Consider the following 15,931-nt stretch of genomic DNA (forward strand, 5'->3'; position numbering starts at 1 on the left):
CCCGGATGTCCTATTTATACAGTACCCTTACTGTATAATGTAATATAATGCCAGAGCACAGGACAATGTAGGAGAGGGGCATGGGGGAGCTTTCCTGGTGCCCGGATGTCCTATTTATACAGTACCCTTACTGTATAATGTAATATAATGCCAGAGCAGGGGACAATGTAGGAGATGGGCATGGGGGAGCTTTCCTGGTGCCCGGATGTCCTATTTATATAGTACCCTTACTGTATAATGTAATATAATGCCAGAGCACGGGACAATGTAGGAGAGGGGCATGGGGGAGCTTTCCTGGTGGCCGGATGTCCTATTTATACAGTACCCTTACTGTATAATGTAATATAATGCCAGAGCACGGGACAATGTAGGAGAGGGGCCTGGGGTAGCTTTCCTGGTGGCCGGATGTCCTATTTATACAGTACCCTTACTGTATAATGTCATATAATGCCAGAGCAGGGGACAATGTAGGAGAGGGGCATGGGGGAGCTTTCCTGGTGGCCGGATGTCCTATTTATACAGTACCCTTACTGTATAATGTAATATAATGCCAGAGCACAGGACAATGTAGGAGAGGGGCCTGGGGTAGCTTTCCTGGTGGCCGGATGTCTTATTTACACAGTACCCTTACTGTATAATGTAATATAATGCCAGAGCATGGGACAATGTAGGAGAGGGGCATGGGGGAGCTTTCCTGGTGCCCGGATGTCCTATTTATACAGTACCCTTACTGTATAATGTAATATAATGCCAGAGCATGGGACAATGTAGGAGAGGGGCCTGGGGTAGCTTTCCTGGTGGCCGGATGTCCTATTTATACAGTACCCTTACTGTATAATGTAATATAATGCCAGAGCACAGGACAATGTAGGAGAGGGGCATGGGGGAGCTTTCCTGGTGCCCGGATGTCCTATTTATACAGTACCCTTACTGTATAATGTAATATAATGCCAGAGCAGGGGACAATGTAGGAGAGGGGCCTGGGGTAGCTTTCCTGGTGGCCGGATGTCCTATTTATACAGTACCCTTACTGTATAATGTAATATAATGCCAGAGCAGGGGACAATGTAGGAGAGGGGCATGGGGTAGCCTTCCTGGTGGCCGGATGTCCTATTTATACAGTACCCTTACTGTATAATGTAATATAATGCCAGAGCAGGGGACAATGTAGGAGAGGGGCATGGGGGAGCTTTCCTGGTGCCCGGATGTCCTATTTATACAGTACCCTTACTGTATAATGTAATATAATGCCAGAGCAGGGGACAATGTAGGAGATGGGCATGGGGGAGCTTTCCTGGTGGCCGGATGTCCTATTTATACAGTACCCTTACTGTATAATGTAATATAATGCCAGAGCACGGGACAATGTAGGAGAGGGGCCTGGGGTAGCTTTCCTGGTGGCCGGATGTCCTATTTATACAGTACCCTTACTGTATAATGTAATATAATGCCAGAGCACGGGACAATGTAGGAGAGGGGCCTGGGGTAGCTTTCCTGGTGGCCGGATGTCCTATTTATACAGTACCCTTACTGTATAATGTCATATAATGCCAGAGCAGGGGACAATGTAGGAGAGGGGCATGGGGGAGCTTTCCTGGTGGCCGGATGTCCTATTTATACAGTACCCTTACTGTATAATGTAATATAATGCCAGAGCACAGGACAATGTAGGAGAGGGGCCTGGGGTAGCTTTCCTGGTGGCCGGATGTCTTATTTACACAGTACCCTTACTGTATAATGTAATATAATGCCAGAGCATGGGACAATGTAGGAGAGGGGCATGGGGGAGCTTTCCTGGTGCCCGGATGTCCTATTTATACAGTACCCTTACTGTATAATGTAATATAATGCCAGAGCACGGGACAATGTAGGAGAGGGGCCTGGGGTAGCTTTCCTGGTGGCCGGATGTCCTATTTATACAGTACCCTTACTGTATAATGTAATATAATGCCAGAGCACAGGACAATGTAGGAGAGGGGCCTGGGGTAGCTTTCCTGGTGGCCGGATGTCTTATTTACACAGTACCCTTACTGTATAATGTAATATAATGCCAGAGCACGGGACAATGTAGGAGAGGGGCCTGGGGTAGCTTTCCTGGTGCCCGGATGTCCTATTTATACAGTACCCTTACTGTATAATGTAATATAATGCCAGAGCAGGGGACAATGTAGGAGAGGGGCATGGGGTAGCCTTCCTGGTGGCCGGATGTCCTATTTATACAGTACCCTTACTGTATAATGTAATATAATGCCAGAGCAGGGGACAATGTAGGAGAGGGGCATGGGGTAGCCTTCCTGGTGCCCGGATGTCCTATTTATACAGTACCCTTACTGTATAATGTAATATAATGCCAGAGCACGGGACAATGTAGGAGAGGGGCCTGGGGTAGCTTTCCTGGTGGCCGGATGTCCTATTTATACAGTACCGTTACTGTATAATGTAATATAATGCCAGAGCATGGGACAATGTAGGAGAGGGGCCTGGGGTAGCTCTCCTGGTGGCCGGATGTCCTATTTATACAGTACCCTTACTGTATAATGTAATATAATGCCAGAGCAGGGGACAATGTAGGAGAGGGGCCTGGGGTAGCTTTCCTGGTGGCCGGATGTCCTATTTATACAGTACCCTTACTGTATAATGTAATATAATGCCAGAGCACGGGACAATGTAGGAGAGGGGCCTGGAGTAGCTTTCCTGGTGGCCGGATGTCCTATTTATACAGTACCCTTACTGTATAATGTAATATAATGCCAGAGCAGGGGACAATGTAGGAGATGGGCATGGGGGAGCTTTCCTGGTGCCCGGATGTCCTATTTATATAGTACCCTTACTGTATAATGTAATATAATGCCAGAGCACGGGACAATGTAGGAGAGGGGCATGGGGGAGCTTTCCTGGTGGCCGGATGTCCTATTTATACAGTACCCTTACTGTATAATGTAATATAATGCCAGAGCACGGGACAATGTAGGAGAGGGGCCTGGGGTAGCTTTCCTGGTGGCCGGATGTCCTATTTATACAGTACCCTTACTGTATAATGTCATATAATGCCAGAGCAGGGGACAATGTAGGAGAGGGGCATGGGGGAGCTTTCCTGGTGGCCGGATGTCCTATTTATACAGTACCCTTACTGTATAATGTCATATAATGCCAGAGCAGGGGACAATGTAGGAGAGGGGCATGGGGGAGCTTTCCTGGTGCCCGGATGTCCTATTTATACAGTACCCTTACTGTATAATGTAATATAATGCCAGAGCATGGGACAATGTAGGAGAGGGGCCTGGGGTAGCTTTCCTGGTGGCCGGATGTCCTATTTATACAGTACCCTTACTGTATAATGTAATATAATGCCAGAGCACGGGACAATGTAGGAGAGGGGCATGGGGTAGCCTTCCTGGTGCCCGGATGTCCTATTTATACAGTACCGTTACTGTATAAATGTAATATAATGCCAGAGCATGGGACAATGTAGGAGAGGGGGCATGGGGTAGCTTTCCTGGTGCCCGGATGTCCTATTTATACAGTACCCTTACTGTATAATGTCATATAATGCCAGAGCAGGGGACAATGTAGGAGAGGGGCATGGGGGAGCTTTCCTGGTGCCCGGATGTCCTATTTATACAGTACCGTTACTGTATAATGTAATATAATGCCAGAGCATGGGACAATGTAGGAGAGGGGCCTGGGGTAGCTTTCCTGGTGGCCGGATGTCCTATTTATACAGTACCCTTACTGTATAATGTAATATAATGCCAGAGCAGGGGACAATGTAGGAGAGGGGCTTGGAGTAGCTTTCCTGGTGGCCGGATGTCCTATTTATACAGTACCCTTACTGTATAATGTAATATAATGCCAGAGCACGGGACAATGTAGGAGAGGGGCATGGGGTAGCCTTCCTGGTGCCCGGATGTCCTATTTATACAGTACCGTTACTGTATAAATGTAATATAATGCCAGAGCATGGGACAATGTAGGAGAGGGGGCATGGGGTAGCTTTCCTGGTGCCCGGATGTCCTATTTATACAGTACCCTTACTGTATAATGTAATATAATGCCAGAACATAGGACAATGTAGGAGAGGGGCCTGGGGTAGCTTTCCTGGTGCCCGGATGTCCTATTTATACAGTACTCTTACTGTATAATGTTCATGTACATGCTGTAGACCCACACAGTGTGTACAAGGGATCAGTATGTCGTAGAGACCATTTACATGACATGACGACCTTTTATGGGATATTTTTATGAACTTATTCGTTATCATCCACGTGGTCTTTGGAAAGGTAAATTGTGACGTGCGCAGCCAGTGAACGCAGTACACGAATTGGCAGTCCCTGTGCTCAGGTGTTGACACTGACACCGAATGAAACGAACGTCGACATCTTCATGTGTCAACCTTTCCAGCCCTAGTATGCCGCACACAGATTATTAGCAGTCAGCATGGAGCTGGTGCAGATTAACCCTTTATGACCCAGTGCAGATTTCCAGTGACTCCCAGTGACAACGCTGACAAAGTGTGACTGTAAAGCGTTCATGGTGATCCGTGCCAAGCGGTACCTAGATACCCGGGCACCTGCCGTAAAGCTTTCACAGGATTTGGACAGCTGCAATACAATTTATTTTAGTAACATCCATTTAAATTGACAAGAGGGCATCGATGGGTAAAGCACAGATAACAATGATGGTATAATACCTGGTATATGGGCACATGCCCTGCGCAGATGCCTACACCTCTGCACCAGGGGGGCAAAGATTCGCTTTTACGGGCAACTAGGCCGAACTGCATTCACATGAGTTCGGAGGCATGGGCGGGTAGATTGGCCGAGTACCTGAACCTGATCCTCCCTCTCCTGGCTAGAAATGGGTTCCCATCCAGGCAACATCTGTGCGGGTTACACATAACTACAAGGAGAGAAAATAAAATAAATACAAATCACGTATTTTAGGATTGACAGCCACCAGCACCGCTTTTACCCATCATGTGAACCACCCACTCCTGGCAACGCTGCAAGTGCCCCACGGCACCACTGGTCCAATACACATTCGTCCATCCCTCCCCGACAAAGAGCCGACACCAGAGGAAGTGAATGAAACCAATTCTTTATTGTCATCACCCCATCCCCAACACATAGAAAGCTTCAAATATATGAAACCCCCAAATATACACTGAGCACTATGGGTGACGGATATGAGGTAGGGACATATCAGGGACACCCATGTAGAGCATCGCTCTCTCGCTCTGTGCATTTCTGAATAAAATCTGCAAAAAAAAAAAAAAGATATGAAAAACGAGAATACAAAAGTATAATCTGTTGTATGGGCTGACGGTGGGTAAGAAGCTAAAAAAAAAAAAAGATTATAAAAAGTTGCTACAAGTGGCGTCTGCTCCTTGTATAATCCCGCGGCCTCCTGTAAACCAGGCTATAGCTGCCCCAGATTGGGTGAGGAGGATACGAGCAGGGTGTCCCAAACTGACCCAGACTCACTCTATACAATACTGTGCGGTAAATCACAGAGGGTTCATTACTGTAACAGCTCAGCACACGGACAATTATCCCACATATATTAAATAAATTAAAGAATAATAAACATATATATCTGTTAATACTGACAATTAAAATGAAGTTAAACTGACCCCCTGCCACAGTTCTGCCGGCAGCTCCAGGGGTTGTAAAATGAGATTGCAAGCGTAGAACACAGAACTGCGATGGCGGACAGCGAGATGGACAGGACTGTTCACATTAACAGGGGGTAAATAAGACAAGCTTTGGCAATGGGCAACGGGGGACATTGAGATGAGATTCCGCGGGAGGGGAACCTGGCAGCGCCTGTAGCTTTGGAAGACAGATTCTCTGCGTGATAGACAGGAAAGGGTCGCTGTTGGGTGCACATGCACATTACGGAGGTGGTTTCACAGAGCGGAGACTGACAGCCTCCCCGGCGTCTAACACAGATCATCACACCGTACTTATATGGAACGCAATATCAGTCAGCAAACCTCCTTTGGCATCGATGATCAATCCCTCCTTCTCCAAGTATTGCTTGGGGATAACGGCAGTGGTCAATGTGACACAAGGCGCAATAAAAGAAAAAAACTAAATGATGGGCAAACGAATAAAAAGTCTCAGAAACGAAGTGTCTGGACGTCCAGTTTCCTGGTGACGTGTTCTGGTCGGCATGCAGGAAGCACTGGCTGATGGGTAGCAGAACAGGCCTGCATGAGTAGAGTGCCCATGTCCATCCTGGCACACTGCCCTGTGACCCCAACATAATGACAGCACTTCAGTCCAATCCTCTGGCTTTGCTGGGCTGGAAGTAGGGTAGAGGGAGTCTCGGCCTCAGACTAAGATGTCAAACCCCCCCCCCCCCCCTCCCCCACCACATATTGCACTCCACAAATAGCTAGCATCACAGTGAAGCCCTAGCATCCCAGGGTGGCTCCAAACGTTTTGCGGCAGTCCAAGGCCTTGGCGCTGGGGAGCTGTGCCCGTCTCTTGCGCAATTCTTCTTTCCCCAACGAGCTCCCCAGCTTCTTACATGCTGCCTTATATTTGCTGTCAAATGCGGCTGTGGGAGGGATGAAAGGGAAGTTACTGTCACAGCGCTATGAGAATACGTCCCACTCTCCTACTTCCGTTGCGCAGCGCCATACAGTCCTCACTTACAGAACACTACATCCTACTACTGCAGTATTGGTGTCAGTACATAATGCAAGGCAAACAAGGCACATTATTACCCCTGATCCAGTAGGTTACCCCATCGTAATAGCAAACATGCCCACTTGTGCCAGTGGTACGCAGCCGACAACACCACCAGCTTTTATGCCTTCATAGGAGCTGCTGGATATAGAGAGAACGCTACAGTGACCCTCCCCCACTATGGGCACAATGTAACCCCTGCCCGCACCCTATAGACGATGGGGGTCACTCACCGATATCCATGTGTTCTTTTCCCAGAGCAGCGATGGTAAGAAGCAGCATCTCCCTATATATGCCCCTGTGGGTTATAGAGAGAGATATAGTGACCACAGACACAGCAATGCCAGGTTCCAGAGCTCCCGCCTCGTACTCATGTGAGTACACCCTAACCCTTCTGCCTATACCTCAGCTGGGAATCCCACCGTATACAGATGGTCTGTGTATAGATGTACAATATATGAGTGTGATTCAGGGGCAGTTGTACTAAGTCTGGTGAAGAGATAACGCACCAGCCAATCAGCTATTAAATAAATGACAGTTAGGGGCTGATTGGCTGGTGTGTTATCTGCACCGGGCACAATACATCTGCCCCAGTGTATGGTAACAGGACCTCTCCTGTGTGTGATGTTCTCTAGAATCAGTCAAAAATGCTTGTGTCAACCTTAGGCGCACTGACCGACACCATGTAGACCCCTATGGCCCACATGTTACACCTAATGCTGGGGCACAGTCTGATGGGTGTGAGGGGAAGCGGTAGCCTACCGGCTCTGACACTGAAAGAACAGTATATCTGCATGCACCACGTCCCCCCCCACACGCCTCCCGTGTGCACCGCGTGCCTCTCATGTATAAAGTATGGAAAAAGTAAAAAAAAACTTAAAACAAATTGTGAAAAACATATGTAGACGCTATGATGCGTTATCCATTATTATGTCGTCATGTTGGCCAATAGCGGTGAACCTATTTCCATGACCCGCGCCACTTGCTTGTATGGCCTACACGTAACCCCAGACGCTCCCCGTGGACATAGCCTACCTCTGGATGATCTGTGGGGGAGAGTTCTGTTCCTGCAGGATGTTTAGTAACAGCGAGATCGCTTTGTGGACCTCAAAGAGGCCGATGAAATTGAGGATCCTTTCCAGGAACTCCAGCGTGAAGGGGTGGGAGTGGGAGCGCCAGCCATGCAGGTGGGTCGGGAGATTTCCTGCACAATGGAAAGGTAGGTAATGATGCAGAGACCAGCTGTGCCACTGGGGGGCAGTCTAGCTATAAATGTCATTACACCCTGACCTTTGCTCTTACATACAGAGCTTCATATGGTTCCGCACAGGTTCAGAGCACCAGCAAATATAAAGCGAAACCTACCTGATACTGAATATTGGCCCTACCTGCAGGTCCGCCACTATCTCCAATCCATGGGCCCCCCCCAGTACTCTCTCTAAGCCCCTTACACCCTTTGAACACCTCTGTGCCACCCCCTCTCTCCCATACGATCTCCACACTTTACAACCTCCTCTTGGACGGCACCGGCAGCAAACTGCCCCACTATACCGTTACCTGGGAACGGGAGTTGGGTGGGGAGGTTGGAGAAACCAATTGGGGAAAAAATTTCTGCCTGGCTCACGCGTGCTTCCCTAGTGTGGGGGCAAGCGAGACTCAATACAAATGACTGTCCCGTTGGTACCGATGACCGGATGTCCTCTCTAAGATGGGTATCAGGGTTCCCAATGTCTGCTGGAGATGCTCCAGGGCTCCTGGCAACCCGCTCCACATATGGTGCCAATGTCCCCTCATATTACCCTTCTGGTCTGAGATTTTTAAACTCTCTGGGTGAGATTTAATCGGATGAGAGAATCAGGAAGTGACAGATTTGAGAAGAAATCTCCAGTTTTTTTAAAGCGGCAATCATGTACACTGCAAAATCAAACTGGTGTTGCAGTGTAAATGATTGCCGCTTTAAAAACCCTGGAGATGTCGCACCAAATCTCTCACTTTCTGAATCTCTCATCCTATTAAATCTCACCCACTAGGTCTATACTAGGAGACGCGGTTCCTACAGATCCACTGTTCTGGTTCCACCTTTCCCCGGCCCCTCTCTCAAGATACAAAAAATCCCTGTTATGCCACTTAAATAATGGCGCTAAGTCGGTAATACCGGTGAGATGGCGATCCTCCTCTCCCCCAACGATTAAGGACTGGTTTAAGAAATTGGACTTCTATATGGATATGGAAGATATCCTGTCCTCAGTGGATGATAGACTCACCCAGTTCAGGGATACTTGGACCCGCTGGCTAGTCTTCCGAGACTCCAAGATTTATAAAGGATGTCATGGCGTTCCCAATCCATGCGAATCCTCCCTCTCCCTGTGCCTTCATAGTCCTCCTTCCCTCTGTTATTTATTTGCTTATTTTCTTCCTGTGGCCGATATGTATGTGGTATACTCACTATTCCCATCTAGAGCGATCCGGAGTGTCCCCCCCCTACCCCCTTTCCCCTCCTTTTTCTCTATCTCCTCTATTCTTTCATTTAACAAATTATTTTTAAATTATATTGGTACAATTTGGAACGCAGATATTTTGACTGCATGACAGTGAAACCAAAGAATGTTTATGTATTTGTGTTTAAAATCAAATAAAAATGTAATTAAAAAAAAAAATCACACCGGTTCCCTCATCTCTGGACATAATATATAGCCCACGCAGACCGTGTCATACCGCCTAACAGGTCCTCTACAGCCCAAATAATGCCAATATTACCACTAATGTGACAGCACCATACTCACTATGCAGTTTCCACAGCACATACATGGGCGGCCAGCGATCAGGGTCCTGCACCAGCACATCCCAAAGCAGGCGCACACTTACGTGGGGACTGTCTGGAACCTGAGAAAGTAAACAAATCAAAGGTTCCATAACTGCGACTTCATTGTTATCTCCTCTGCATCTCTAAACCACCCTCCACTCGCCAAAAGCCCACCTGCGCTGGCTGCTGGACGTGCTTGGACGCCAGGATAAGCTGTAAGAGGTTACTGGGCAGCGCCAGGCGCTGGAAGTACCAGACCAGGTTCCAGTAGATGATGGGGTGACTGTTGACCAGTTCTGGTTGAGAGAGGAAGTCCCCTCCTTCATTCTCCAGGAGACTCTCTACCTCCTTGCGCAGCACCAATGGGCAAAGGTAAGCCACTGTCAATATCTCCGAGTAAGCATCATTGGCACACTGCTGCGGAATAGGAGGACAACGAGCCAGTCACACACATGGAAAAGCACCAGCTGCTCACAACTTTAAAATATCACCCCTTACCTGTACATCTGGGAACCCATTGCACTGCCCACGAGACTCTGCTTCGTCCAGCACCAAGCACTGGTACCGATCGCTGAGAACAGGCCCATGACTTGCGGCAGCTCCCACGACATCCGATGAGGTGTCAGAAGCACTGAGGGGGGACAGGACAACCGTTCAGAATTATTGATAACTGTAGGGATCACAGGTCCATGTGGAAGGCAGAGATTAGGCAGAAAACTGGCTGGGAACAAAACAGGACGGGACACCATGGCTTTATTAAGCTGGCCCTCACCTTCGCGATCTCTGCAGGTCGGTGATCTTGATACTCAAGAACGGCACAAAGTTTTGACCACAGAAAGAACACAGTGTTTTTAGATTGGAATCGTCCGAGGTCCAGCCGGCCATGATGTCCTCATCGTATATCAGAGCGTGACAAGCCGGGCACACGGAACAACTGGACAGCATGACCTAAAACCACAGGAAGTGGAGAATTTACAACACTGCAAAGGGGACTCCTCACCCTCCCCCCAATGGCCCAGGCCCACCAGATTCCCCAGTGTATGGCATGGGATCTCTGCTTTCCCTCTTATCGATGGCCAAGAAGCCAAGAGATTTATCTAACAAGAGCATCTTCACAGAGGTGTGTGACCATACAGTACCCACCTGTACAGCTGGTACTTCCTGGCCTCCATCCACCAGGCGGTCAGTGGATTTATGAAGAGCAAAGTTGCAGAGCGCAATGTCCGACAAGTCAACTTCACTTCCCAAGGATACAGAGCTCTGGAAAGAGCAAAGACTAAGTGAAGGAAGCCATCAAGTATTGGTGCTAGATCCATAGGACGGATAAGGATGGATAAGTAGCATAGGTTAGTTAAGTCATAACAAGCAGCAACCTCACGCCAGAACCAAAAACAGCCTCACCCGCCATGAAGAACCTGCTCACCTCGGAGGTGGTGGACTCTGGTCTTCTGCAGCTGTCACTGTGACTTTTCCAACCATGCTGCTGCTCCGCCGACACCAGTGGGGAAGGAGCCTCCGCCAGGCTTCCAGTTTTCCTCAGGACGGATGACCTTGAAGGTTTCCGGGAAGGGGTGAGCAGCTGCTGTATCTTACCAGCCAGGCTACGCCGCCTCACGTCCTTTCCCGGGGGACCATCAGTCCTGCTCTGGCTGGCAAGGGCTTCCGTGGAGCTCTCCGTCAGGGCAAGCTCTGACTCCTCAGAAGTGATCGTCTCGCTGCCAGTACCATCCGTTAGGAAACTGACGTTGGACAAGCTTCCGTTTTCTGAAGGTCCGAATATAAGAGGGGCTCCGCATGTCCTCTGGAGGGAACCGCTTATTGAGGGGCTGACATCTGGTCTTTTGGTCACTGCTTCAACATCTAAATCCCCCATGACTGGTGAAGAACACACACATGGTTATTCTATGCTAGTTATACACCTCATATACCACACAGGGTAGGAAAACGACACAGGTCTCATCAGACAATGAGCTTGGCAGAATGGTTTGTGTAGTGGTTAGAATTGCTGCCTCACAGCACCGAGGACAAAAACTAACTGTACATGCTGACCAAGGCACTGTATGGAGTTTGTATGTTCTCCCCAAGCTTTCCTTGTGCACTCCAGGGTCTTCTCACACTCCAGAATTATCCAGGAGGACTAACTAGCTCACAGGAAATGTAACCCTAATGTGTGTATGTATACATGGTGGGGAATATAGATTGTCATCGCAGCTTTCCCAGCGGTCACCCATCTGAGCAGCCACCAGGTACACATGGGGGGGCATTTCCATGGCAGACACTCAGGTAGGGTGACCAACTCATCCCTTTAATCCGGGACACATATTAATTACACAGGTTCTGTGGCTGGCTTTCACCTGGTTTTAAACTGCCACAGAACCTGTGTAATTAATATGTGTCCCGGATTAAAGGGATGAGTTGGTCACCCTACGCTCAGGTGGGGCTGGGTGGAGTCAGAATCGCAGAATAATGCAACCGTGCCAAGCAAGGGGTTAAGTGCTACTAATGCAGCCCCTGTAACTCCTGCTGCAGGGGTCTATCCCTCTTGCCCATAAGGCAGTGTAATGCTGCATACATACGGATGCCCGGCGGGGGGATGCTGGTGGTTAGAACACAGATGCCAGCATCAGGAAAACAGAATCCCCCCCTTAACCTGAACCCACCCTTACTGCAGCCTAATGCCAATGCTACCCACATACATTCTGGTGTTGGTCACCTGGTGCTAGCCGGAATGCCAGCATCGGTATAGTGACTGCCGGTATCCCTATGGCCAGGATGCTGAACGCATCACGTTTTAGGAGGTCAGAAGCCCCCTGTCCTCTCCGTTGACAGTTAAGGTGGCCATACATCAGAAAGATATTGTACCCAATCATACAATCTCAATTGACTGTAAGATGGATTGTATGATTGATTGTGTGCACATCTTATATACACAAACATGCAGCAGATGGATTGTATGACTGATTGTATGATGGATTGTGTGTCCAAAACCCACCAAGGACTGATGGGGATTTCAAGGGAAATTGTACACAATCATGAGCGCAATCGATCTTAAGATCGATCTTTCTGATGTATGGCCAGCTTTACTGTTCTCCACAAATGGAAAAAGAAAAGGTACTTGTGTAGTATCACGGCTCCCATCGCATGCCATACGTAATGGCATGCGATTTTACCGTGGTTTTATGCATTTTTGATAGAAATCGCATGCGATCTGATGCAATGTCATTTTTCACTGAAATTATGGACATGAGTTGAAATCATGTAAAATGCACCCCAAATGTCATTTTTCACACTATACCACTATCAACGCCAACCCGAAGCGTGGCGAGATGCGGCGGTACGCGTCCTACGACCTTTTCATACCCCCACTATCCACGTCGGCGTGGAGAATAGAAAGTGTGGCGAGCGCAGCGAGCCACCGAGCCCCGCGAGGGGACGCGTATACCTTCACAGGTATCAGTGTCCCCTCGCGGGCTTCACAGGTATCCGTGTGCGCTCGCCACACTTTCTATTCTCAACTCCACGCCGATGTGGATAGTGGGGGTATGAAAAGGTCGTAGGACACGTACCGCCGCTCGCCACGCTTCGGGTTGGCGTTGATAGTGGAGGTGGTACAGTGTGAAAAATTACATTTGGGGTGCATTTTACATGATTTCAACTCATGTCCATAATTTCAGTGAAAAATGACATTGCATCGCATCAGATCGCATGCGATGCGATTTTTCCGTATACGATGCCCATCGTGGGAGCCGTGATACTACACAAGTACCAAAGAAAATGACAGTTGTTACAAAGCGGACAATGCGCAGGCTGCAGGCTGACTCCATAATTAATGGCAGCACAGAACCTTTCCCTTCTGGTCAAATGACTCAGATGAAATCATTATGAAAATCTCTGTCTATGTCACAGAAAAACGTAGGATCTAATAAGAATTCCTGTGAGACTGTGCCATCCATACTTTGGGGAACGTTAAGCAGTTATTGCGCTGGTGAGGGGTGATAGGAAGGGCTACAGAGCAGGCTGGCAGCAACTTACCACCCGTCACCTCCATCTCCAGCATACAGGGATCGCTGTGGGGGCACCCAATGCTCCAGCTCTTCACCAGTCTGCCCGGAGAATGCTCTTCAGAGGCCAGGGTGGGGTGACCAGCCCAGGTGGCCTGTCGGAGCATGTTCAGCCGTGTGGGAAGCTCTGCAGCAGAGCCTTTAGGGGACCAGCGACCTACAAGGCAAGAACAGGACGGATTCAGGTGGCACCTAAATCAGGGAAGGGTGCTAATCTACTCCCATGTATGCAATTCTCTCTTCTCAATGGTAGGGATAAACGTACAGGAGTCCTCATGTTGTGGTGGAGGAGTCTGGGACCCTTGCGGCTTCTGTTTGAGGGGCTGGCGGAACTGGGCGGCTCCCAGGACCACGTTCCTCAGTTTGGCCCAGTGGAGCCTCCCACTCTGGTTACTGGATGGCCACTTGCTTTCCAGCACGGCCTGGGGAAGAGACAGAGGGATAACCAGACAGCTCAGAGTACAAGTCACAAACGATTGGTCTGGTAACGCTCCGCACCTTATTGTAGTAACCATAAGTGATGGTGTTTGGGACAATCCCGGCTTTCCTCATCTCCAGCATCACACGTACAGCTAGGACCGGCTCACCGTACTGACCACACAGCTGCATCAAGATGCGGTAACACACCTGTGAGGAGAGACACACAGCCAGGAAGCAACGATACTATGTCACTAACAATATGGCACTGCAATGGGGTCTAACCCTGCCCGTTGGATCTAAGCAATCAGGTGCCCGAGATATAGGGAACAATTACCATCTGCCGGATCTACTTACCTCATCTGGCAGGACCACATTCTTAGTCTCCATCTGCTTCAAAGCATCATAGGCTGTCTGCAAAGCCTGCACCTTTGAGACAGTGGCTCTGACAAACGTGGGTAGGTAGATGAACCACAGCCCATAGCAGTGCCCAAGAAGGCATTTTGCCCACATTTCTGGCATGGAGGAATATCTCTGGGCCACTCGCTGAGCAGTCTTTATCTCCTGCCAATCAGAGATATAATGGTGTAAGATTGGCTCTTAAAGGTTAGGAAAAGAATGATAATCTTGTACCCACTGGCTTGGTGCGTCGAGGAGCAGGACTGCTGGGAGCACTGGTTTTCGATTGGCTTAGAGGTGCCGTTAGCAGATCCTGCGGCAGCTCAAATAACTCTCTCTGGAGGGTGGGGAAGCTTTCATACCTGTGGGGAGATGGAGAAAGAGCTCAGCAGGGGAGCATTCGCTCAGCAGGATGTCACCAGAACTGATACAACAATGTCTCACTTGTACTGGGCAGGCGGTTCGGTTTCATTGGCGTCAATGGGTTCTTCAGCGGGCATGATGAAAACGGTATGCTCGCTGCGGTGGGACTCGTCTGCCTCCACCAGATGTAAGTCCTCCATTTTCTCCCCATCCACCTGCACCTGTAAGGCAGATTATTGGAAGGTCAGGTCGGAGGCTATATGAGAAGTCAGGAAGGGGTGAGGTCCAGGTATATGTACCTTCTCCACACAGTTATCGAAAAACTCCAGTGAAGCATGGCGCTCGCTGACAAAGGAACAATCTTCTATAAACTGTGTGAACATCTGAGTTCTAAGCAGCTGGGCGTATAACTTCTGGTACACGCGGTCTCTGGATCTACGGAATCCTGCAGAGATAACACCATTCATTCGCTCATCCGCCAAAGCCAATACTTCCTGTTACCCTTCCAATCACCCATGGGCATCATAGTTATGCCCGACTTTTACATGTAAAGCAAATCCTCCACCCACCTGCTCTTCAGGCTGTTACCCACCCACTTCCCACCTACCCTCCATGTTGAACAGATTGCTGGAGTCCCTTGTCCGCTCAGATGGAGCCTGCGTGATGGGCAGCAAGTAGGACCGGTATCCTTTAAAGAGACACGCCATGAAACGCAGGAAGGATGCCTGCACGTCTAGCTCCATCTGCGTCCGGCGCCCGTAGATGAGATCGTAATCAGTCAGCAGGAACTCCAGGGACGCCTCCTCCATGGGCTTGTTGTACACTGAGCAGAGGAAAACAAGCACTGCGCTAAGCAGGGAAGGCTTACGGGAGCTCCAACAATACAGCAGACACAGAACAGGTCAGGGGGGCTCAGGAACCGATACAGCAGACACAGACCAGGTCAGGGGGGCTCAGGAACCGATACAGCGGACACAGAACAGGTCGGGTGGGGGGGCTCAGGAACCGATACAGCAGACACAGACCAGGTCAGGGGGGCTCAGGAACCGATACAGCAGACACAGACCAGGTCAGGAGGGCTCAGGAACCGATACAGCAGACACAGACCAGGTCGGGGGGGGGGGGGGGCTCAGGAACCGATACCAACATAATTGAGTCACACCCACAAACAATGGAATTGTCAAGACTGGAAG

At 49.2% G+C, this 15,931-nt stretch overlaps 1 protein-coding gene across 1 annotated transcript in view; it reads right to left on the reverse strand.

The window, feature by feature from the left end:
* Nucleotides 1-5,081: 5,081 nt before the first annotated feature.
* DENND4B (DENN domain containing 4B) overlaps nt 5,082-15,931 on the reverse strand; it is a 41,043-nt gene continuing 30,193 nt past the window's right edge. The window contains exons 13-29 of the mRNA XM_083165908.1: nt 15,346-15,561; nt 15,038-15,183; nt 14,820-14,959; nt 14,614-14,737; nt 14,334-14,540; nt 14,058-14,186; nt 13,825-13,981; nt 13,531-13,716; nt 10,922-11,373; nt 10,642-10,758; nt 10,271-10,446; nt 9,997-10,129; nt 9,673-9,915; nt 9,479-9,578; nt 7,731-7,899; nt 6,929-6,993; nt 5,082-6,564 (exon numbers count right to left, since the gene is read on the reverse strand). Of these exons, the coding sequence (XP_083022034.1) occupies nt 6,419-6,564; nt 6,929-6,993; nt 7,731-7,899; nt 9,479-9,578; nt 9,673-9,915; nt 9,997-10,129; nt 10,271-10,446; nt 10,642-10,758; nt 10,922-11,373; nt 13,531-13,716; nt 13,825-13,981; nt 14,058-14,186; nt 14,334-14,540; nt 14,614-14,737; nt 14,820-14,959; nt 15,038-15,183; nt 15,346-15,561 (2,906 nt within the window). The 3' untranslated portion in view covers nt 5,082-6,418. The remainder of the gene's footprint in view (nt 6,565-6,928; nt 6,994-7,730; nt 7,900-9,478; nt 9,579-9,672; nt 9,916-9,996; nt 10,130-10,270; nt 10,447-10,641; nt 10,759-10,921; nt 11,374-13,530; nt 13,717-13,824; nt 13,982-14,057; nt 14,187-14,333; nt 14,541-14,613; nt 14,738-14,819; nt 14,960-15,037; nt 15,184-15,345; nt 15,562-15,931) is intronic.

This window comes from Crinia signifera, chromosome 12 (genome assembly GCF_055691185.1).
Source record: "Crinia signifera chromosome 12, ASM5569118v1, whole genome shotgun sequence".
NCBI lineage: Eukaryota > Metazoa > Chordata > Amphibia > Anura > Myobatrachidae > Crinia > Crinia signifera.